Raw genomic sequence first — 23,098 nt, 5'->3', positions numbered from 1 at the left:
ACCGAAAGGAAACTTTATTATGATACGACTGAAAATTGTATCAAATGATACATATCGTGAATTATGAGAGAAGAAAGCAAGACATGGAACAAATGGAATTGAATATGCTAAAGTGAACCTGATCGAATGAGACGTGATTTGATAGGTATAGAATCTACACTTATGTAGATAGTTAAAGGAATATTAGTTGCGTTTTCGACTTCGATTTTATTGATCGGCAATGTGTTTCCATTGTTTTGGAGAAAAACTCCCAAGCTTGAGGTACATTGACAAGAAAGAAGAGAAAAAAGAGAAAAAATGAGGTGTCTTAAAGTGACATTGAAGGTTAGACTCGAAAAGCTAAAATTGAAGTGAATAGAAGAACCAAAACACATAGCTTTTGTGGAAAGTAGAGTGCCAAGTTTTGCGGACATACCATGATAATTGAATTAGGAGAAACACATTTTATGAATCTCAAGTAAGAGTTATATCTAAGAAGTTATACTCGATTTATTGTTAGCAACATCGGAGCATAATTTCACACTCAAGGGGGGCACTTGATTGTACCTCAAAGTTCTTAAAGGTCTGATGATTTGAAGAAGACGAATAATTGAAAATTTTGAAGATTCTACAACCTTCTCCTTTCTTCTATTTTCTCTATATCGGTAATGTCGGGCTCAACTCTTATATGTTTGAATAACTTTAGCAAAACTTTCAATTACAAGGAAGACGATGAAACTTGCAATTTTTGAAACTATAATTCAAGTCTCAATTTTTTACTTCGAATATTATCATTTTTTGACTAAATACTTTGTTATTGATTTTACCATTTTAAATTATATGGTCAATAGTTGAATGATTTACGAATTTCGTTGAGAGCAACAAGTGAACTCATGTTTAGATGGAATAACAAGTATTTATTAGGATAGACCAATAGAGATAAAAAATGTATCCCTATAGCCCATGGTTAGGAAAGAAGGGTTGGGTGAAAGAAGATGATTAGCTCGTGAGATAGGTGGCGATTGCTTTTGGTGATTGACGGTGAGGGAAGAAGATGACCTCTTTGTTATTCTTTATTTTTCGAATATATTTCTTTACTTTTTATTTCTCGTTTTAATTTTTGTTGTTTTTTATTTTTTATTTATTTAAAAGGAAGATAATTTTATTTTTTTATGCAACATTAACGGTTGAACGGATTCTGTCGCTAGGGACATCCATGTCTATTCACTCAAATGTGGAAACGTTTGGTGCAGTTTAAAAGTTGGGGGATTTCCTATACATTTTCAAAAGGTTGGGACGAAATATGCTATTATCCCTTGAAGTAAAAATCCCCCATATACATATATTGCAGAACGTGGAATTGCACACTCTCTTCCTTCTAAATTTCTTCATTCTCTCGTGCCAACTTGCCCATACAAATCACCCCATGGACCATACAAATTAGCTATCATCCCCTAATCACTGCTACCTTCCAGATCCGATCCAATAACCCACCCAGATCATCAGACAACACACCCATTAAACGGGAATCGGAACCATAACCGGACCAATAAAACGATCCATCACGAAATGGCGGCTTCGCGTCGGCTCCAGGAGCTCCAATCGCAGCTGGGCAACAAGATCTGTGTGGACTGCTCGCAGAAGAATCCCCAGTGGGCCTCCGTATCCTACGGCGTTTTCATGTGCCTTGAATGCTCCGGCAAGCACCGTGGCCTTGGTGTTCATATCTCGTTCGTCCGATCGGTCACTATGGATACGTGGTCGGAGATCCAGCTCAAGAAAATGGAACTCGGAGGAAATGATAAATTAAATCAATTTCTGGCCCAGTACGGAATCCCCAAGGAAACTGAAATTGTTACGAAGTATAATACCAATGCCGCCTCCGTTTATCGCGATCGCATCCAGGCCCTTGCCAAGGGAAAGCCCTGGTGCGATCCCCCTATAGTAAAAGAAACTTTGAAACCAACTACCAATAGCAATGTTACAAACAAAAATAAACCGCCATTGAGTGGTGGTGTTAATGGTGGTAGGAATGATAGTTTTGGGAATAATGGGGGATGGGATAATTGGGATAGTTATGATGACGGAGGATTCAATAGTAATAATTCTAATAATATTAGGAGGAACAATACCGTGGGGGACTTTAGGGGCGGGGGAAGTGCAGGCGGTGCCCCAGGAAGGTCGAGGTCCGCTAATAACATATATTCTCAAGCCCAATTGGAGGCTTCAGCTGCCAATAAGGAGGGCTTCTTTGCAAGGAAGATGGCAGAGAACGAGTCCCGGCCCGAGGGCCTCTCACCCTCCCAAGGTGGGAAGTATGTCGGATTTGGCTCGAGTCCGGCCATGCCTAGAAACAGTTCTGAGCCGGATGTTCTTTCCACAGTTACTCAGGTATCTCCGGGCAAATGTTAATATTTTAGATGTTTTATTCTGTTGATATTGATATGTCTTGTTGCTAATGCTGTGTCGTCTGTGTATAGGGTTTTGGTAGGTTATCTGTGGTTGCTGCATCGGCTGCTCAGTCAGCTGCAAGTGTTGTTCAAGCAGGGACTAAGGAGTTCACTTCTATGGTAATTTAGTTTTTCGCCACTGTATCGCTTTTGTTGCTTGTTTTACCTAGTAATGCACTTCTTTTATGCTGCTAGTATGCAGAAACATTATTTGAAAGGGGTAACAATTAGAGGTTTTGAGTGGTTTAAAGTTGCAGCAACAATCTAAGCCTTATCACAAATATGGTTTACCGTTTAAATATTTTATGTATTAAGCTGTCTAGTGTACTAGTAATGCTATTCATTAGAAGTGGTGATGAACAATAGTCTGTGGGGTTAATGCCAAATAGATTGAAATGACCAGTCCCGAATCGCCCTAATGAACTCGATACATGCCGAATAGATACCAGCTAAGTGCTGTACCCACCAGCAGGCAAACTTGACCTGTTTTGGCTGTGACGAAATTTTAAAATAATTTTGACAGAGTTTCCTTGAATTATGGACTAAAACTACCTTATCAATAATCAATTTTCTCAAATTTGTAAGCCCCCGGGGCACATCCAAGTTGGCGGAACAATCACATTGGGGGGCTCTGGAACTGAGCGTGGGGAGTTCGATTCCTGGAAGGCACAACTTGGAAGGCAAGATTTATCTTGGAAGGCAAGTTGCTGTAAGGCAGTGAAGAGGCTCCCTTTGGGAAAGGAGTAAAAGTCGTGTGGGAACCTGGGAACCAATAAGGGCACATCCCGCGATTTACCTTCCTAAGCTGCTGAGGGGTCGGAGGTTCAGGGATGAGGATATAGTCTGGCTCAAGTTGGGACACCTCGTTAAAAAAAAAAAAAAAAAAAAAAAAATTCTCAAATTTGTACATATACTCTAGGGTTCACTAGCCCTTCAAAACATAAACTATTCAAAATAAAGTGCACTAGAATGAAATTTACACTCTTACACAAATCATAAGACTTCAAATGCACGACATATATAAAAATGCAGCAAACCCATGATATGGATATATTTTTCGACAAAAGATGCATTTATCTCAAAAATATAAATTATATAAACTGATAAAATGAGTCATACAACTATTGACTATGTGTGGCTCAACCTGGTAGATTAACAAGCTTCAATGTTGTTCAACTTAGCTATTATTTGATAAAAAAGGGTGACAAAATATATGAGCTTGTAACTCAATTAGTGAATATTTTGCAAATAAGTATACTTGTCCATTTATGCAAACTTTCTAAAAACACATATGCCTTTACAACTTTAAGAAAGTTTGAAATTTGAAAATTCTTTTAGGATTAAATTATATTGGAATCATAAAACTCTTTATTCTTTATTTTGAATGAACAACTATAAGATATAACGGATATAATGAATCTAATATCTATACTATGAGTAGAAATATCATTTCACCATACTATAAGCTAAAATCTTTATTCTTTAAACTGAATAAACTAAATTCTGTAATTTGAAATTTGATATGCGGTATGTTACTGAAAAATCACACCAAAAAAGGTATCAGAAATAACCTTACTCATGTATCGATTAATATCATTATACATGGGAAAGCTATTAAATTCTATAATTTTGAAATTCTGAGATTCTGGCCATACTCACGTAGAGCTACCCAAAGGCTATAATCACCATAAGTAATCATACATTGTAGAAACACATTTACTCCAATGCAGAGCGGACAAAATAGCCATATGGGGTTAGAGATGGCAAACACACGAGCATGAGCCGAGCTCGTAGCTTGTTAATAACGAGCCGAGCTGGGCTCATGCTCAAGGGGCGAGCTCGGCTAGTGAACTCGGTCCACAAGCCGCTCGCGAGCTTGAATGCTGGGCTCGTTGGTTCCCACCCTTGGTCGGTGACAAGCCTGAGCCACCCACGACTCGGCCCCTTTGACATTCCTATATGGGGTCATATTCTATGGTGACACATTCATACAAGTGTAGACTAGGGTAAAATCTTCTGGGTACTTTCTGGTAGTTTAAAAAATAACTTTAGATATGATACAATATATAATACTGATATAACAGCCAACGAAATGGATAAATTGAACTGAATTTAACTTTAAAAGGAATTGACTATAAAATCCATTTTATTTTGAAAATGATGTTGTCAAACCAACATATGAAATAATTAACTTTCTAATGTAATATAAATTTAATAAATACTTAATTCTGAAAAATAAGCTTTTCTACTCACTCAATACAAGTTACAGGCTATGATAGTTGGTAAGCTTTTTCAATCTCTTCATTACCACTTGAAATATTCAAATCAAGAGACCTTTAATATCTAATGCTACAATGCTTAAACTAAATTTTTCGCTAATTGATTAAATTTCTCAAATTTTCCTTTAACCAATTGGAGCTAATTCCACATTTTAGTCTCTTTACTAATGACTAATTCATCAAAATGACCTTCATCCAAAGCATAAAAATAATTACCCCTTTCAATCTGGTGAAAATTAGCACAAACAACTCAGCCAACTTAATTTGATGTTGCTCCATAAATTCATGCTTTCATGTGAGTATTTCATCACCATAACCATTTCCACTAACAATACTTATTCAACAATCCAAATAAAACTAGGGTTTGCCCAAACTTGATATTTCTTACTAGGTTATTAGCACAAAACGTCCCTACCTTTCATGATTTTTGTGAAAAACGTCTCTACCTTTCGTCTTTTGGCGCATTTCATCTCTATCTTTACCTTTTCTTGTGGAAAACATCATTTTCATCATTTTTCTCAATAAAAGGCTATAAAATGACTAATATACCCTTCAATTTAAATAAAAAAAATAAAGAACTAAATATAATCGTAATTCCAAATAAAAAAATAAAAAAATTCTCCACCTCCACCTCTTCTTTTGAACTTTTTTAAAAATTGGAACTATGATTGCAATTAGTTTTTTATTTTTTTATTTAAATAGAAGGGTATATTATTTATTATTTTTCTCAATAAAAAGCTATAAAATAACTAATATACCCTTCTATTTAAATAAAAAACTAAAGAACTAAATGCAATCGTAATTCCAAATAAAAAAATAAAAAAATTCTCCACCTCCACCTCCGCTTTTGAACTTTTTTAAAAATTGGAACTATAATTGCAATTAGTTCTTTATTTTTTAATTTAAATAGAAGGGTATATTAGTCATTTTATAACTTTTTATTGAGAAAAATGATGAAAATGATGTTTTCCACAAGAAAAGGTAAAGATAGGAATGAAATGCGCCAAAAAACGAAAGGTAGGGACGTTTTCCACAAAAATCATAAAAGGTAGAGACGTTTTGTGGTAATTACCCTTTCTTACCTTACTGTAAATGGAAAGTACCCAACCAAGGAACTTCAACTAACAATGACACTAATTTCTGTTACTCTGAAAATTACACCAACAAATCAAAGCCTAAAAATTAGGCATAAATTATACTTTATCTCTTGGAGAAATTAGGCAAATTGAAGAATGAAATTTGAATAGCCAAACCTATCTTCTTTCCTCTTTTTTCCTTCCTTTTCTTCTTCCTTTTTCTCCTTTTCTTTCTTCTTTCTCAGTTTTTTCCTCTCTGCCCATTTCCTTCAGCTTTGTGTGTGTGATATGGAGATGGGTTAATAGTTTTTATAATTGCCACATGACCTCCACTACACTAACAATTGCAAATCAAGTTCTTCAGTCCTTAACTTCATTTAATAAATGAGTACATCCTCAAAATTTTATTTTATCCATCTTAAATGTCAACTTTTGATTTTTGACTAATTGAGATGAGCAGTGGCGAATTTAGAATTTTGAGTCAGCACAGACGGTCGTTGATTGTCGACCGTCAGCCGCAATAAAGTATTAAGAGTCCGTTTAATATCTTTTTTTTTTTAACAAAAAAATGCATTTTGAAATAATGATTTCATGGAGAACGTGAGGTCAAAAATAAGACAAAGGTTTTGAATTTGCGTGTAATAGTATTATATTGAAGAATGTATGGTAAAAAATAAGATAGATAAAAATGCATTTTGAAAAAAAAAAAGGAAAAATAAACAAGGCCTAAAATATTGAACATATATAATTTCGTTATAAAAATAAACCGTATATTCACGAAATGACATTGTTGCCAAGTATCGTATAATTTAGAGAAATAGCATGATTTTGAATCTTTATAATTTTATTAAACTCAATAAATGTAATATATATTTTTTTGTTGAATTAAGTGCCAAAAGCAATAGATGCCACAGTGGTCAGGCTTTCAATGATTATAATAGGGGTTCAAGGTTCGAATCTCATTCAACTCTTTCCTATTGCATTAATTTTGGTAGTTGTTGTAAACTAAAAAAATTGCACAATGAATTGGCTGTGAAGAGAATCGAAATCGGGACTTGCAGAATGTAAATATAAGCTCTAACCACTTCAGTTAGAAGGAGAATATGGAAGAAGAAAGAATTATCAGTAATATAACCTAAAACGTTAATCTATTGTCAGAAAAAAAAATGGCTTCCGGCGGATCCAGCTAGGGCGGCTTCCTTAGCTCGTCACTACCTAGATCCGCCACTGGACACGGGTAGTAACATAGATGATGTTCATAACCACTGCTAATGAATAGTCTTCTTATGTAAGCTACACATTTTACCTTTTGCTCTCTTGTTGATGTTTGTTATTGGGGCGAGGAAGTTTCAACAAATGTGTACGTAGTTCCCCTTCCAGAAATTTAAGCAATCCATCCTTTAAGTATTTCTTTCACCTCGATGTCAGAAATACATGCAGACTCTCTCTAGGTCTGTGAAGCTCTTCTGAATAATTTTCTGTTGTTCTTGGATGTCTGTCAAGACTCGTTGCCAATATTCAAGTCTCAACTTCGCCATTCTGAAGTCGCCTTCATTATTCATGGTGAATTGAGTACTTGGACCGTTAAACCATCTTCCATGGATGGTGGTTTCCTTGATCTTTTAGGATCTAAAACTTTCACTACCTTCCTGACTGCTCTCCAAATTATTTCAGTAGAGGTTACATGGGAAACCTGGGTATAATAGCTTTTGGGATATTCCCTTTTTGGGCTTTTCTGTTCTTGTGTAGGACTTTTGCCTTGCTTCTAAATATTTTCAATTTATGTAAAATAAGACTACCTCCTCCACAGAAAAGATTGTGATTGAGAGGTTTATCACAGAAGCTTGGTACTTTTCTGGAAATTAGTTTTCAGGCGACTGAGAAGCCTCCAATTCAGTATACATATTCTAGAAGGAACAAGAGGAGAGGCAGTAACTAATTCTGTTAGGTGGGGGTGTGAGGTGGCCAAAAAATCTGTTACAAGGGCCTATAAATAGAATAAGATGGATAGATGAAGATATCAAGAAATTCAGTGAGTGGGTCATTTAGGGAGAGTCTCAGTCCTCTCAATCGGTCATTTGTTCTTTTCCTTTACATTTCCTTGTAATTCCAATTCCAGAAATCAATTCAGCATTTCCTGTGTTACTTCTCTTGTTTTCCCTGGCACTTGGTAATTTTTTTACAGATTGGAATCTATCATATTGGTATCAGAGCACCCTTCACCATAAGCATGACACTTGCAGATCGAGTTGGGGAACTAGAACAGAAAGTAGAAGTCCATCATCAAGAGCTGCAGGCAGGTCTTGAGTCCATGAGATCTGAGTTCAAAGTAATGCATGCAGAGATGCTGGAGAAATTTGAATTATTAATGAAAACATGGGATAATCAGGAAAGGGGACGGAAGGAGAAAGGGATGGCCTCCGAAAAATCACCAACAGAAACTGCCGGCTTGGGAATATCTCAACTCCGGCAAGACCTTACTCAAGGTACTGGCGGAGGAACAGGAGGTGACTGGAGGGGGGAACCGCGAGTGTGACGATTGGAGATGCCCATGTTTGACGGGGATGATCCGGATGGATGGGTTTTTTCGGGTGGAAAGATACTTCACCCTCAACCGGTTGACTGAAGAAGAGAAAGTCGAGGCAGCTGTGGTATGCTTCGACGGCGAAGCCCTAGCCTGGTTCAAATGGGAGGAGAAGCATCGAGCTATGAATAGCTGGGAGGAGGTGAAGATCCGGCTATTGCGTCGATTCCACCCTTCGCAAGAGGGGTCCCTGTGTGCTCAGTTTTTATCCCTAAGGCAACGCTCCACCGTTCGTGACTACCGCCGGCAATTTGAGACGTTAGCTTCCCCGTTAGTGGAAATATCAGAGGAAGTGTTGACATGCAGCTTCCTTAATGGGTTAAACCCAGATATCCGGGCTGAGGTTCTGTTGTTAAGACCCTTGGGCCTGGAGCAGATAATGGAAGTGGCCCAAATGGTGGAGGAACGAAACATGGTAACTAAACAAACCCACTGGAATGCTGGACCTATTAAACCAAAGAGTATCCCCTTCCATAACCCAAATCCACCACAATCATCTTTCAAGAGCCCGACCCACACCCATCACTCCCAAACACGCCCTACGGTTCCTCTGAACCTCCCCCCAAATCGCCCAAATTCTTTCCCCAAATCATCCATACCCTACAAACGGTTGACCGACTCTGAAATACAGGCCAAGAGGGAGAAAGGCCTCTGTTATCGTTGTGATGACCGATTTACCATTGGCCATAGGTGCAAGAATAAGGAGCTACAGGTGTTGGTGATTCGGGAAATGGAACTCAACGACGAGGAACCCGACATTGCCATGGCCAGCGAAGGTGAGCCCAACGCCGGCGAGTCGGTTTATGCTGCAGAAGTGACCCCCGGTCCGGGACAGCCGGTAGAGTTGTCGATCAACTCAGCCGTGGGGCTGACCACCCCAGGTACTATGAAGCTAAAAGGGATGCTCGGCCAAAAGCAAGTGATAGTTTTGGTTGACAGTGGTGCTTCCCACAATTTTATTTCAGCATACCTTGTCCAACAGATGGGATTTCCATTGACAGGCACTGCAAGCTATGGGGTGGTCATGGGGACGGGCTTAACAGTAAAAGGGGATGGTATATGCCGACAAGTACCTCTGAAATTGCCGGGGCTGTTGATAGAAGAGGACTCTTTACCTCTTGAGCTGGGCAGCTCGGATATCATTCTGGGAATGCAATGGTTGAGGACACTAGGCAAAATGCAGGTGGTCAGTCACTGGTCCGCCCCGCCCAGCCCCCCGAGGTTTTTTGCAGAGATTCTGGAGGAGTTCACAACAGTATTTGAGGAATTTACTCAACTGCCTCCTAAGAGACTCCAGGATCATGCAATTAATTTGAAACCAGGGGCGGGACCAGTAAGTGTAAGACCGTATCGCTATCCCCACTTCCAGAAAAACGAAATAGAGCAGCTAGTTAAGGAGATGTTAGCAGCTGGAATCATCCAACATAGCACTAGTCCTTTTTCAAGTCCTGTGCTGTTAGTACGGAAGAAAGATGGGAGTTGGAGATTTTGTGTGGATTATAGAGCATTGAACAAAGCCACTGTCCCAGACAAGTTCCCAATCCCAGTCATCGATGAATTGCTTGACGAATTGAATGGAGCTACGGTGTTCTCAAAAATCAATCTCAAATCTGGTTATCATCAGATACGGGTGAAGGCCGAGGATGTCCCAAAAACAGCCTTCCGAATTCATGAAGGCCATTATGAGTTTCTAGTCATGCCCTTCGGCTTGACCAACGCACCAGCCACCTTTCAATCATTGATGAACTCAATTTTCAGAGAACAGCTCCGAAAGTATGTGCTAGTATTTTTTGACGACATTCTTGTTTACAGCCGTACAAAGGAGGAACACCGAGATCATTTACGAAAGGTCCTGCAGACTCTAGTAGAGCACCAGCTCTTTGCTAACAAAAAGAAATGCCTATTTGGGCAAGAGAAGATAGAGTATCTTGGCCACATTATATCAGCAAAGGGGGTGGCAGCAGATGAATCCAAGTTGTCAGCAATGAGGAATTGGCCACGTCCCCAGACACTTAAAGAATTAAGGGGATTCTTGGGGTTGACCGGATATTATCGACGGTTTGTGGAGTCCTATGGGAAGATAGCCTGGCCGCTAGCTCAACTACTAAAGAAGGACTGTTTCAGGTGGAATGACGCTGCAGAATCGGCCTTCGCAAAACTGAAGGAGGCAATGACAACTGTACCAGTCTTGGCTCTTCCAGATTTCTCGCAGCCCTTTGTACTTGAGACTGATGCTTCTGGACATGGGATAGGGGCTGTCTTGATGCAAAATCAGAGACCAATTGCCTATTTCAGTCAGGTGCTGCCCCAAAGGAGTCAGAATAAATCGATATATGAGAGGGAGCTCATGGCTATACTGGCAGTGCAAAAGTGGAGGCATTATTTGCTGGGAAGGCGTTTTGTGGTTAGAACAGACCAAAAAAGTCTTAAATTCCTACTCGGACAGCGCTTAGTAAATGTGGAATATCAGAAGTGGTTATCTAAATTGTTGGGTTTCGATTTGGATATTGAATACAAGCTAGGATTGGAAAACAAAGCCGCAGATGCCTTATCCAGGAGGGGAACAGCAGCCACACTGATGGCCCTTAGTATACCGAACACAATACAGTTAGAGGGGGTGATAAAAGCAGAGGAAGAAGATCCTGAACTAAGCCGAATCATATCAGCCATAAGGGTGGACCCTTCTTCCTGTCCTGGATTTGCTATAGTAAGAGGGGCTTTGTTGTATAAGGACAAGATCACCCTACCTAAAGGTTCTCCCATTATTTGTTAGCATTACAAGAAGGCCATGATAGTAAAATGGGCGGCCATGGGGGCTTCCTTAAGACCTACAAGAGGATAGTCGGGACTTTTTATTGGAAAGGTATGAAGAAGGATATTAGAAACTATGTGGCTGCTTGCGAAGTTTGTCAACAGCACAACTACTCCACGTTAGCACCTGCAGGACTGCTACAACCTCTGCCTATACCACAGAAGGTATGGGAGGACATCTCCATGGATTTCATAGAAGGGTTACCAAAGTCAGAGGGGATCGATTCAATACTGGTAGTGGTCGACCGCCTAAGCAAATACGGCCACTTCATTGGCTTAAAACATCCTTTTACAGCTCCGATTGTGGCTGCCATGTTCATCAAAGAGGTGGTTCGCTTGCATGGGACACCAAACTCAATCATAACTGACAGGGATAAGGTATTTATGAGCAAATTTTGGAGTGAGTTATTCCGTTTACAGGGGACTAAATTGAAGTTTAGTTCAGCCTATCATCCCCAAACTGATGGCCAAACAGAGGTGGTGAATAGAGGGATAGAGACATACCTACGGTGTTTTACTTCAGCTCGACCGAAAGAGTGGTTTCGTTTCCTTCCATAGGCGGAGCTATCTTACAACACATCATTTCATGTGTCTGCACAACTCACCCCATTCCACATAGTTTATGGACGAGAGCCTCCGCCTCTAATACGGTTTGAAAAGGGGTCGACACCTGTATCATCATTGGAGCAGCAATTGGCAGAAAGGGATGGACTTTTGGATGAGCTAAAGCTGCATTTGAGCCAGGCACAGCAACAGATGAAAAGTTCAGCTGATAGACATAGGAGGGAGGTGGAGTTCTCAGCTGGTGATAAGGTCTACTTGAAAATGCGACCCTATCGCCGCAAATCATTGGCACAACGCAGCAACGAGAAACTTGCACCACGGTACTATGGGCCGTTTGAGATTTTAGCTAAAGTGGGGAAAGTTGCTTACAGGTTGGAGCTGCCACCTGGTACCCGTATTCATCCTGTATTTCATGTTTCGCAGTTGCGAAGGGCGGTAGGAGAACATCATCTGCCTTCTATGTTGCCTGATAATTTGGGAGTGGATTGGGAGTTAATGGTTGAACCAGAAATTGTGTTGGGAGTCAGGACTGCTTCGTTGGGGACAACTGACTGCTTGGAAGTGTTAATTCAGTGGAAGGGCCTATCTCCATTGGAAGCTACTTGGGAGCCATTCAGCCTCATTGATCAACAATTTCCGGCCTTTCACCTTGTGGACAAGGTGACTGAATTGGGCGGGGTAGTTGATAAGCCTCCAATTCAGTATACATATTCTAGAAGGAACAAGAGGAGAGGCAGTAACTAATTCTGTTAGGTGGGGGTGTGAGGTGGCCAAAAAATCTGTTACAAGGGCCTATAAATAGAATAAGATGGATAGATGAAGATATCAAGAAATTCAGTGAGTGGGTCATTTAGGGAGAGTCTCAGTCCTCTCAATCGGTCATTTGTTCTTTTCCTTTACATTTCCTTGTAATTCCAATTCCAGAAATCAATTCAGCATTTCCTTTCATTTCCTGTGTTACTTCTCTTGTTTTCCTTGGCACTTGGTAATTTTTTTACAGATTGGAATCTATCAGCGACCCACATAATCTGCCCATTTGGCATAGATTCACATCACAGTGCTTCAATCACATACGAAAAATTGATTTGAATTTTCTTATTTCTTCCTTGATTTGTTGGCTGAGAAGCTCAAAGGAAGGTTATGGAGAGAACTTGATGTGCTTAATTTAGTGTGAACTGGGTAGACGCGACATTTTTGTTCTAAGCGGTGAGGGCATAAGGCCTTGGTGAATTCGAAAACTTGTTTTTGGTTAATTGTGGAGAAACTAGAGACAGCCTGTTCTTATTTTGGTGCCCCCATTTGGCACAATATTGATAAGGTCTCAACATATTCCCCAAGTGCATTAAAAAATAGAAAACAAGCCCTCAGTAAGTAGCTAATGCAATTTATCTCAGAATTTGGTGTAATTGCAATTTAGCCCCCGTTTGGCCCCCAATTTGTGGTAATGAAAATGGGTAGAATAGTGTTTTTTTTGAAAAAATGAGTGGTTAAAAAAGATGGAAATTTTTTTGATTTACGTGTAATATTATTTTATAGAAGATTGTATAGTTGAAAATAGGAGAGATAAAATTGGAATGTAATGAAATGGAATTTAATGGGGGCCAAACGGGGGCTAAATTTGCATGGCATAACTAGAGCAATAGTGGAGATGACCTTCTGGTCTTCTAAAATGTTAAATATTTGTTTTTTCCTTTGAAAATGCTGGTAGGAATGTATTTTAGTCTTTGTTTTTTTCTGTTTATTTTTTACTACAGTACAATTTTTACAGAAGTTCAAATATAGCTGGCTGGCTTACATGGGTGATTTAGGCGTAATGCTTTCTCAATTTGATTCCCTTATAATTCTTTCTCCAAAAGTTTTTGAGCATATAGTATGGCGTTAATCAACATGCAAATCGATCCTATTTTGCAGGTAAAAGAGGGAGGCTATGATTACAAGGTGAATGAAACTGTCAATGTTGTGACTGCAAAAACTTCAGAGATTGGTCAGAAGACATGGGGACTCATGAAAGGGGTAGTGGCTTTGGCTTCACAGAAGGTTGAGGAGTACAATAAAGAAGGCTCTGACTGGAAGAATGGCTGGCAACAAAATGAAAACGAAGGAAGTGGTTACTATCAGGAATTTGGACAGGAGTCTAAAGGATGGAATTCTTCAGCTGCGTCTGGTCGACAATTTAACTCTGCCAGTTCTGGTTCCTGGGATGATTGGGATAGCAAAGACAGTAGGAAAGAAGATTCATCACAGGGGTCAATATCCCATAATGGGCATAGCTGGGCAGGCTGGGATGATGTTAAAGATGATGGGTACGATAATTTCTATCAAAAAGCATCTGGTCACAAGGCTGCAGGTTGTAATGGGAAATCTGAAAACAAGTGGACAGAGGGTGGTTTTCTTTAAGGTTAGCATGCCTCATTCCAATATTTTTCTTTTATTTATTTATTTTTCTTTTTTGTCGAATTTTTTCCCCTTCCCAGTTGAACTCTGTAGAGAACTTTTCAGAAGGTTGCATGTTGAAATAGTTTATAACTGTAATATGTCCTATAGTGGGCTTGCAATATGCACAAGGAAGATAGAGACTATTTCATGTTGAAAGGAACATCTATTTTTTGAGTTTTCTATATTATAGACTGCATTTTGTTGTAATGACTTCAATTGCTATTTAACGTCTTAGCATCTTTACTGTGATCGTGTTAACTCAGCTACTGTGAAACATTCACCCTTTTCCATTTGGTTTCCCATGGTTTGTAAATATTCTAGATGGAATCTGTGTATGGTTCAATAATCCATGTTTGTCCACAGGTGATTGCTTGGATGTTGGTGCGAAATTGATGGAGATCCATATGGATATTCTTTGAAGACTTATGTAATCTAGATATTCATTTTAGGCAGAACAGTAAGAAATACTTTGGAAGATATTTTGATTAATTTACTCTCTTTCCTTTCTGTAGTTATTTGTTTTGAATTATGTAATTTTCCATGCTGTTGGTTTTATAGATTTCCTTCTTTACTGGAGATTTCAAGTACAAGTACATGTCGGGTATTAGGATTCTTCAACTATATATAGACTATTGAATTAAATTGATATTTAAATTGAAGTTCCGTCCCCAAATCGTCTTCTTCTTCTTTCTTTTCCTCTACCTTGTCTCTTCTTTCCCTTCTATATTCTGTCATTCTACATAGTGGTTGGATCAGTTGGCATCAGTGATGTGTTACATTTCTGTATGCACATGGAACGATTGTGCACAAATACCTAGAATGTATAGTTCTCCATGCAAATAAAATTAAGGTATTATTAAAAAAAAGGTTGAACTCCAATTTTGAGGACTCCTACTGCCCCGCTCATAGAGCTTTGTGAGCGAGGTAAATCGCGGGATATGTCCCAATAGGTCAGGGAACAAGAATTGCTTGTACACTGCGTCTACAAGGAGTTCAATTCTATGTCTCAGGAATTGAACCTTCACACTGCGACTGCCAGCAAAGCGTGAGATAATTTCACTCCTGTCCTTTACACCATTGGGCTGGGCCCCGAGAGGCAAATTAATGTATTACTTATGTCACATTTGAAGTACATAGGGTTTCTCTTTACCAGTTCCATATTGGCATGAGAATAAAATTATGATCACAGTATTCTTCAATTAATAAATCTTTATGGCTTATGTTGGTAGATGGTGAAAAAGTCTTTGTTAGGCAGTCATAATTCAATTATGAGTATAAATAAATAAAATATATATATTACAACGTGGTTTCTGTGGTGGTGATGCGCCATTTTAAGTTCAATAGCTAAGAGCTTAAATATCACAAGGAAAGAGGAAATTAATTTGGAGATTGAAATCTAGGATTCACATAATTTTGATACTAGGATCCTCCGAAATTTTGTATTATTTATTTGACATCTGGGCTGAGGCTCAGCCTAAAAGCTATTATTTCCTTGGACTAGAATCCACAGTAATTTTATTTTGCTTCACAGGCTGCGATGCTGTGAATCACAAATTTGTCACACACTTATCAACTGAGCCATCTTTCTTGTTGAACATCTTCAAATTTAAACTCTTGTCGTCATGGGTAGAATCATGATGTTGGATCACAAGCACAGAACACTTGATTCCATTACCCGAGGAGGCTAACAAGCCTCCAATCGGTCCCAACTCGTTGTATGCATTGTGGTGATTGTCCAGCTCAGCCACCATTGCTGGTGGAAATCTGCCTTTCCCGACCACAATGAGTTCGAATTCACTGCTTTGGGCAATTGCTAAAACATCCTCTGCAATATTTTCTGTTTCTTTCTCAATATACTCTGCAATCCCGTTGCAGCTACCTCTAAAGTCTGCTAGCACAGCCTCATCATGCTCCTGTTTTAATCAGTCAAATGACATTACAGATTTAGCATAGTTTCGAGAAGTTACAAATGTTGGTATGATCTTAAAGAGTATTTAATAGGGAAGAAAAGTCAACCATTTCCTTTCTGTAATTCATAGAGGCAGTAGAGTTGTTATCCAGTTCAACAGAAACTTCTAGTGAGGTCGACTGAGTTTTGATGTTACCATCCGATCCAGCATTAGCAACGAACTTAATGACGGTAAGTCTCACTTCTGGATTGTCTACCATTCTGCCACCAAACTTCAGAACCTTGCGACTGTCGGGGCCACCGAAAAAAACTACACACACTCTCTTTAGCAGATCCCCATCCCTAGGACTTCTTTGGACCCCAAGCCCAAATCCACGGTCTATAAGCACACCTACTGAACACGGTGCATTTATCAGAACCTTCTCATTGACATCTCTCCAACCATGGCCTACATTTATCTCAACGTCTTGATCACCATCTATCTTCCACTGTTTGTGAAAGGGCAGGATGATCATTGCTGCCCTTTTCTTTTCTGCTATATGGCAGATGTCTTCGTGCATTATAGATAATGTTGAGATTGCGATTGTTGGCCGAACCGTGACTCGACCTAGTTGATTGTATGCTTCAAAAGCTGCTGCTCTCTGTTCACTAAACTCACCCTGGTGAAAGCGACCTATGCATGGGATGCCATTCTTTCTGGCACGTTGAACCATAACTATCGAAGAAGATCGATCTGTGAGTTCAACTAGCTGCATAACATACAGCTTTGTTATGAACCTTCGAGTGGACCTAGATGACTTGATAAGGTTTATGAGAGAGGGTGAGTTTCCTGGTCCCCGAATACAGGCTAAGATACGGAGCTCTGCATCTGTCCCTTTGGAATTTGACAACTTCTTCCAAAATTCACACCCACCAATAGCCGGGAGTTTGTGTTCTGGCTTGTATATGGCCATAACTGTTGGAGTTGTCATGAAGGTGGTGAAGAGTGCCATCATGACCAAAATGGCAAACATTTCGTCATTGAGAACCTATTAAAAAAGAAGCCACATCAAAGTCTCTGTGTATGGCACTATTATTATAATTTATGAGATCACAATGGATGGGTAGGGTATACGCAGTGCTAATGAACTCTTTATGAGTTTGTACTGTTTCTGTTTGGTCCACGCATGTTGAGATCCAATTTATTTTAATGCATGTCTCATGTGCCATATAACGAATCATATCATGAGCTAGACGTTTATAAGATATTTCTATTTGTTTATATCACACCCTTTCTTGATTCCTTATCTTCAGGTAGAATTGAGTGGAGAGAGAGGATTCATTTAGCTCTATGATAATGGTAGTGACATTTTCTTTAACATTTTAAGGTGCATGTCAGAAATTACTTGTTCCATCACTGGAAAAAGGTGATTTGGGTAATATTCCACAAGCTTTTGCAAATGGAAAGATTTTATTCGAGTTGAAACTTTTGCAATAAGAACAAGCTTAGAGAATATGAGGAAGCCTTTTTAGGATATATTAATTTGAAATAATAGCTTTAGGGCCCTGAAAGTTGCATTAATCTTTTGGGTCCAATTTAAAGTTTGTTGAAAATATGAAAGTGGGATATTAAGTGCATGTTTGGCAAAGTTTCAAATTTTTAGCAAGTCAAACATATTTTTAATCTACACATTTCGTATGACTAACAACTTATTACTCATTTATTATTCTAACTTTATGTTAAATTCACAATTTAAAAGCACTTAAAAGTATGATCAAGCAAGACTTAAAAAATGTAAGTTAAATACCAAAGTGTGGTGAGTGATGGTATTGTTTCATTGTGACACTAGATGCATGTTGTGTGAATATCATGTGCTGGATGCATGTATTGCCAACTTTTTTACGATATTCTTTGAAATGCCTTTTTAAGTCATAGTTACGCTTCCTTAGGCTCCACTTGACAAGGCTTCTTAATGTCAAAAGCTGCTTCTTAAATTAAGAAGTTGTTTTTGAATATGTTTAGATAATATTATGAATATGTTTTGTCTAGAAGAGTTTTTAGAGAAAGTTGATCTAAGGTAATTTCATAGTAAAACTCTTCCATAAGAAGCAAAAGCAAAAGCAAAAGCAAGAGCCTTGCTAATGATTTATGATTCTTCCACCAAGAGATTTTATGATTTTGTTATTCTTTTATTCACCAAAGGAGAAAATAAGCATATGACAAAATAAGTAGCTATATTATTTTTCAAGCGGGTTTGGAATTTAGAGGGAAAAACATAACTTAAAATTGTAATTATCTTAATGAAAATCTAATGTTACCTTCTTTTCTCTGCCAATGTTGAGAACAACTAACTCCACCAATCCCTTGGTGTTCATCAATAAACCAAGTGCTAATGATTCCCTCACCGGAATAGTACACAGCAGAGCCACCATGAATGTTCCCAAAATCTTCCCGGCGCAGGCGGAGGAAATAACCACCGCTAAAACTCCCCACGCCGCTGCCCCTTGTATCTTACCAACATCAGTCTTTAATCCATTTGATGCAAAGTATAGAGGCAAAAGAAGCCCAAAAACAAAGTCCTCAATTCTTTTAATCAATCTTCCTGCCAATTCTCCCCTTTTCGGTATTATCAGTCCAAATATGAATGCCCCAAATATTGCATGGATTCCTATGAGATCAGTCAAAAACCCGGAAACCATAACTGCAGCCAAGGTTAAGCATATATAGCCCTCGTCGACGATGTTATGATCAGACGAGCACTTTATTGCCACCCAGTTCATCACTGGCCGGACAACGACTATCATGAAACCGATAAATGCAAGGCCAGATAGAAGAACCCAAATGGAAACCAAGGGGCTGTGGGCGCCACCGGCCAGCGCCACGGCCAGCGCAAGCAAGATCCATGCTACCACGTCGTTGAGGGCTGCTGCAGCCATGGCGGTCTCCCCAACTCGAGTCGTGAGAAGTTTGAGCTCGGCTAGAATGCGAGCCAAGACGGGGAAAGCGGTGATTGAAAGAGAGACACCGATGAACACGAAATACTCGGCATATCCTATTCTATCTGACATCTTTATAGCTTTTCTTAGTAGGAAGGTGACTCCAATGCCGAAGATGAAGGGAAGAGATATACCTGCAACGGCTATACCTAAAGCTTTCTTCCCGCTCCTTCGTATCGCGTTTAAATCGAGTTCGAGGCCTACAAGAAACAGAAAGAAGAGAAGTCCCATACTTGCCACAGATTCAAGGATTGGAGTGCTCCATGATGGGAAAACCCAGTGCGTGAAATCTTTGTTTCTGCCAAGTGCTGATGGCCCAAGAATGATTCCACCCTACACCAAGATTTTGCCATTTATAGACAACAAAGATAATTAGTAAAAAGCAAATGAAAGAGCTGCACACATATATAAAAATTGGTGAAAATAACGTACAACTATCTCGGCGACGACTTTGGGCTGGCGAAGGGGCTTGAGGAAGAAGGCGACGGCACGACTCATGAGGATGACTAAGGTGGTTTGAATGATCAACAAGGGAAATGCATATTGAAGTGGATTTTCTCCTTGCCATATTCCATCTGATGAGGTTTTGATGGAGGATGCATTGAATGCCATGACCAAGAAATGTATATGCTAATGCTTTTAATTAAAATCTAATGATCTGGTGTATATATAGAGGGTGGGGGGTGGGGTGACCGGGGATTGGAAGTTGTGATTCTATGATTGGATTCTGTTGTGGGTTTCCTTGTCAAATGATTATGTATCAAGAAAACAGACGAGCAATTTTCAAAATGGGAAAGATACTAAGCAACTTTCATATCCAAGATCGGGACAAGTGACACGACTGGGGTAACGCATGTGGTGCTGAAGTTTACTCAAAGGGCCACTATTAAACATTAGAATGTGAATTGAGTTAGGAAGATTCTAGGGTATTGCGGCAAAGTTAATTTACTAACAAAGTCAACAAGTTAATCGAGTTGAAGTTTGTCCAATTAATATATTCTTGAGTAATGCTACTAAGTTAATATATATCCACACAAAGTCAGCGAGTTAATCGAGTTGAAGTTTGTCCAACAATAGCCAACACTAGTAATAATTCAGTACAACGAAACACTTAAGGTTGGACTATCGAGACTTGTCCAACAAGAAAGTCGGGATAAGAGATGTTTGTCTTCGTGCTTCACAATCTCACAGGATATGACTGAATGAGATAGAATTGTATGTTATCCACAAGAAAAAGCAACGTTTGGCTAACCTTAAGAACTCATCCTTTCACCTATTCCACAAAAGACTAATCTCATCTTCCTTGTTTAACCCTGATGCTACCAAAAGTCGTACCTGAGCAATTCTGGGCTTGACGACTGGTGACGAGCACGAACGTGTTCTTACGGCACCTGAAACAAAGGCGTGGAGGTGTGTCCTCGTCGCCCCTCCGATGCTTAAGTTAGAATATGTGCGTGAGGCTATGGACTGAAAATTGTATAAAAAGAGTACCTGAATGATGAGGTGAAACCATGTATTTATAGTGTCAGGTGGTTTGAACAATTGGGGAATCTTCATCCCGTAGAATCCTATCGGAGGTGGATGTTTGACATGCATAACAAGTGTAGGATTGGTACAAGTTTAACAACAATAGACTCCTCTTACAATTAGAAGTCTTGTGGGGTACCAAGTGTTACACGTCACTGTTGTAGGAGGACGTGGTATCGTTGAGGTAAAAAAGCATGAGGACACGAATACCGAGGACTCCACTTCCCGACCTCATGGTATGATTAAGAGAAGTCGAGGATACACTCCAGTCCTCAGGAATATGACGACGAATATATTTTGCCCACAGGTTCGGGGGGAGTCATCGGGAATATGTGGTCGAGGTAAACATATGGACCATATCAGTGGCCCCCGTGCATCCATGGTCGAGGTTCGAGTGTGGGATGCACAGGTGAAGATGACCCTCGTGCAAAGAAACCCGAGGTCCAGTTCAGAGATGATATCAGCCCTAAAGTGAAAGGCGGTTTAACTTTGGTTACCCCGATGATCGACACGTGTCCAGATCCAACGGTCCAAGCCGGACGACCCTTGGGTTTTCCACAGAAGTTTATAAATACCCCAGTCACTTTCCATTTCTTACCATTTTACCTCTCTGTGAATTTTTCAGAATCCTCGAGCTTGGGCATTTTGTGGGTTTTGGGTCGTCGGTATTAAGGTAAGAGATCGAGAACTTTGAACTTTATTATTTAAGAACACTTCTGGTAGGATGTCTAGTGAGTCTACCTCGTCGTCATCCTCTGGGTCGAGGACAACCCCAGAGAGTTTAGGTAGGTCGATAATCCCTGTAGCCATCCCTATTTATGCACAACCTCGAGCAGAAGATAACTCGACGCTTTTAACATATCCTGACCAACCCTGTACCCTTAAGGAGCACCTGGCCATATCGACGGCTAGAGAGCATGGCATAATGCCGAGCTGCGACATTAGAGTACCCGGGGTAGGGGATAGGATGGCTATAGCTCGAGATGGGGAGTTTGTAATTTTTAGAGATTCTTTGAAAGGGGGATTTAGGTGGCCCCTGCATCCGTTTTTTATGTCTTTATTGGTGGAGCATAACATGAGCCCGGGGCAATTAGTGCCAAATGGGTGGAGGATGCTCGCTTATTTCTTCATCGCCTGTAGATACCTAGGCATTACACCATATCTCGACCTATGTAGAATGGTCTTCGACCTCAAACAGTTACCCCAGTATACATGCTTTGCCTACCTTTCTACCGGCGAGGTTTTAGAATCCCGAAGATGCCCAGTTCCTTAAAAGGGTGGAAGGAGAAATGGTTCTACGTGATTCCTCAAGATATCGACCTTCCATTCAAGTCTCGATGGGGATTTCCAGATACGTCGAGGTTTTGTGAGGGTCAGGCATACTTTGAGAGTCTAGAGAGGGACAGGCAGATGTTAGAAAATCTCGAGCCTCTGGTGTTTGATATGGACGACATCCTCGGGGATGACGTTCTCGATCGTGCAGACATTAAAGGCCTCGAGGGTAGGACATGTACATTTTTTCTTAAATTTTTTGCTTATTTATATGCTCGTTTCTAATATGTCGTCGATATTTTGCAGCAATGACTTTTGATCCAACTGCTTTGCGACAGGCCGTGCAATCAAAGTCGAGGGCTCCTCAGATTCGAACCCCTGGGCAGAAAAGGGGGAAAAAGAGGCCTCGAGCTTCTGGGCCTAAGCAACAGAAAAGAAGCGGGGCAGGAGAGTCCTCGAGGCGCAGAAGCACGTCGCCTGGAGGCAACACTCCTCGATCTATTCCATCTCGCTCTCTTCCGCCTCCACGGGAGCATCCGGTAGTGGATCTCGACGAGGATAATGTTCCCTCGGGCACTGAAAACGTCGAGAATACAGGGCAATCATACTTGATGTCGGACCTTGTCGACAAATACCGACAAAGGCTCGGGTATGAAGAGGCCGGCAAGGACCTCGAGTCATTTATATTCCAGGTGAACTGCGATTATAAGATTTATGGTCTTTTTATATCGAGGTTATAGCTAATGATAAATGTATTTGCAGGCTTTGAGTATAGCTCGAGGTGGCTTACTCAGGGGAATGGATGATTCCCGGAGGGTGATCGAGCTCCAGGAGGCAGTAGAAGCTCGAGATAAGAGGGTAACTGACCTTAAGGCTGAGCGTGATCTTGCGAAGGCTGAGCTTCGAAAGGCTCGTGATGACATAGGCCTCGTGAAAGACGAGGCAAAAGAATTGAAGACAGAGCTCGAGAAGCTAAAGAAATCCCTTGAGGTCAGGGTGGCTGAAGCTCGGGATGAAGCTGTTGAGGAGTTCAAGAACTCCGAGGATTTCAACAGGCTGAAAGGCGACTATGCAATGGGCTCATATTTCCATGGCCTTAAGGAGGCTCGAGCATTTCTTCGATCGAAGCCTGATGCGAAACCCGAGGAGCTGAAGGCAATCCCGGAGGTTGCGGGAGACCTCGAGCTTTCGGAGTCAGAAGAGGGTACGCTCGACGACGAAGGGGTCGACCTTGA

The 23,098-nt window shown here is 40.2% G+C and overlaps 2 protein-coding genes across 2 annotated transcripts; one reads left to right on the top strand and one right to left on the bottom strand.

Annotated features, from left to right (window-relative positions):
- The first annotated feature begins 1,351 nt into the window (after positions 1 to 1,351).
- Positions 1,352 to 14,763, top strand: LOC111391731 (probable ADP-ribosylation factor GTPase-activating protein AGD6). Its single transcript, XM_023016982.1, has 4 exons — positions 1,352 to 2,370; positions 2,460 to 2,549; positions 13,655 to 14,141; positions 14,543 to 14,763. Exons 1-3 carry the CDS (start codon positions 1,549 to 1,551, stop codon positions 14,138 to 14,140), a joined length of 1,398 nt encoding a protein of 465 aa, XP_022872750.1. The 5' UTR covers positions 1,352 to 1,548; the 3' UTR covers position 14,141; positions 14,543 to 14,763.
- A 773-nt stretch (positions 14,764 to 15,536) lies between these two features.
- LOC111391732 (cation/H(+) antiporter 20-like) lies at positions 15,537 to 19,714 on the bottom strand. The gene is made up of 4 exons (XM_023016983.1): positions 19,497 to 19,714; positions 18,387 to 19,397; positions 16,196 to 17,116; positions 15,537 to 16,092 (listed from the first exon to the last, which is right to left on the bottom strand). Exons 1-4 carry the CDS (start codon positions 19,674 to 19,676, stop codon positions 15,727 to 15,729), a joined length of 2,478 nt encoding a protein of 825 aa, XP_022872751.1. The 5' UTR covers positions 19,677 to 19,714; the 3' UTR covers positions 15,537 to 15,726.
- Positions 19,715 to 23,098: the final 3,384 nt, after the last annotated feature.

Source organism: Olea europaea, unplaced genomic scaffold (genome assembly GCF_002742605.1).
Source record: "Olea europaea var. sylvestris unplaced genomic scaffold, O_europaea_v1 scaffold83, whole genome shotgun sequence".
Lineage (NCBI taxonomy): Eukaryota > Viridiplantae > Streptophyta > Magnoliopsida > Lamiales > Oleaceae > Olea > Olea europaea.
Note: the sequence above shows the minus strand (reverse complement) of the source record. Positions and strands in the feature narration are given on the sequence as shown.

What these genes read in the sequence shown, in the direction of transcription:
- LOC111391731 (XM_023016982.1), top strand. Translation starts at nt 1,549, where the DNA reads ATGGCGGCTTCGCGTCGGCTCCAGGAGCTCCAATCGCAGCTGGGCAAC. An exon ending in TTCTTTCCACAGTTACTCAG is followed by an intron (nt 2,371 to 2,459) that starts GTATCTCCGGGC and finishes GTCTGTGTATAG; the next exon opens with GGTTTTGGTAGGTTATCTGT. An exon ending in CTAAGGAGTTCACTTCTATG is followed by an intron (nt 2,550 to 13,654) that starts GTAATTTAGTTT and finishes CCTATTTTGCAG; the next exon opens with GTAAAAGAGGGAGGCTATGA.
- LOC111391732 (XM_023016983.1), bottom strand. Translation starts at nt 19,676, where the DNA reads ATGGCATTCAATGCATCCTCCATCAAAACCTCATCAGATGGAATATGG. An exon ending in ACATTGGCAGAGAAAAGAAG is followed by an intron (nt 17,117 to 18,386) that starts GTAACATTAGAT and finishes CTTTTTTAATAG; the next exon opens with GTTCTCAATGACGAAATGTT. An exon ending in TGAATTACAGAAAGGAAATG is followed by an intron (nt 16,093 to 16,195) that starts GTTGACTTTTCT and finishes TGATTAAAACAG; the next exon opens with GAGCATGATGAGGCTGTGCT.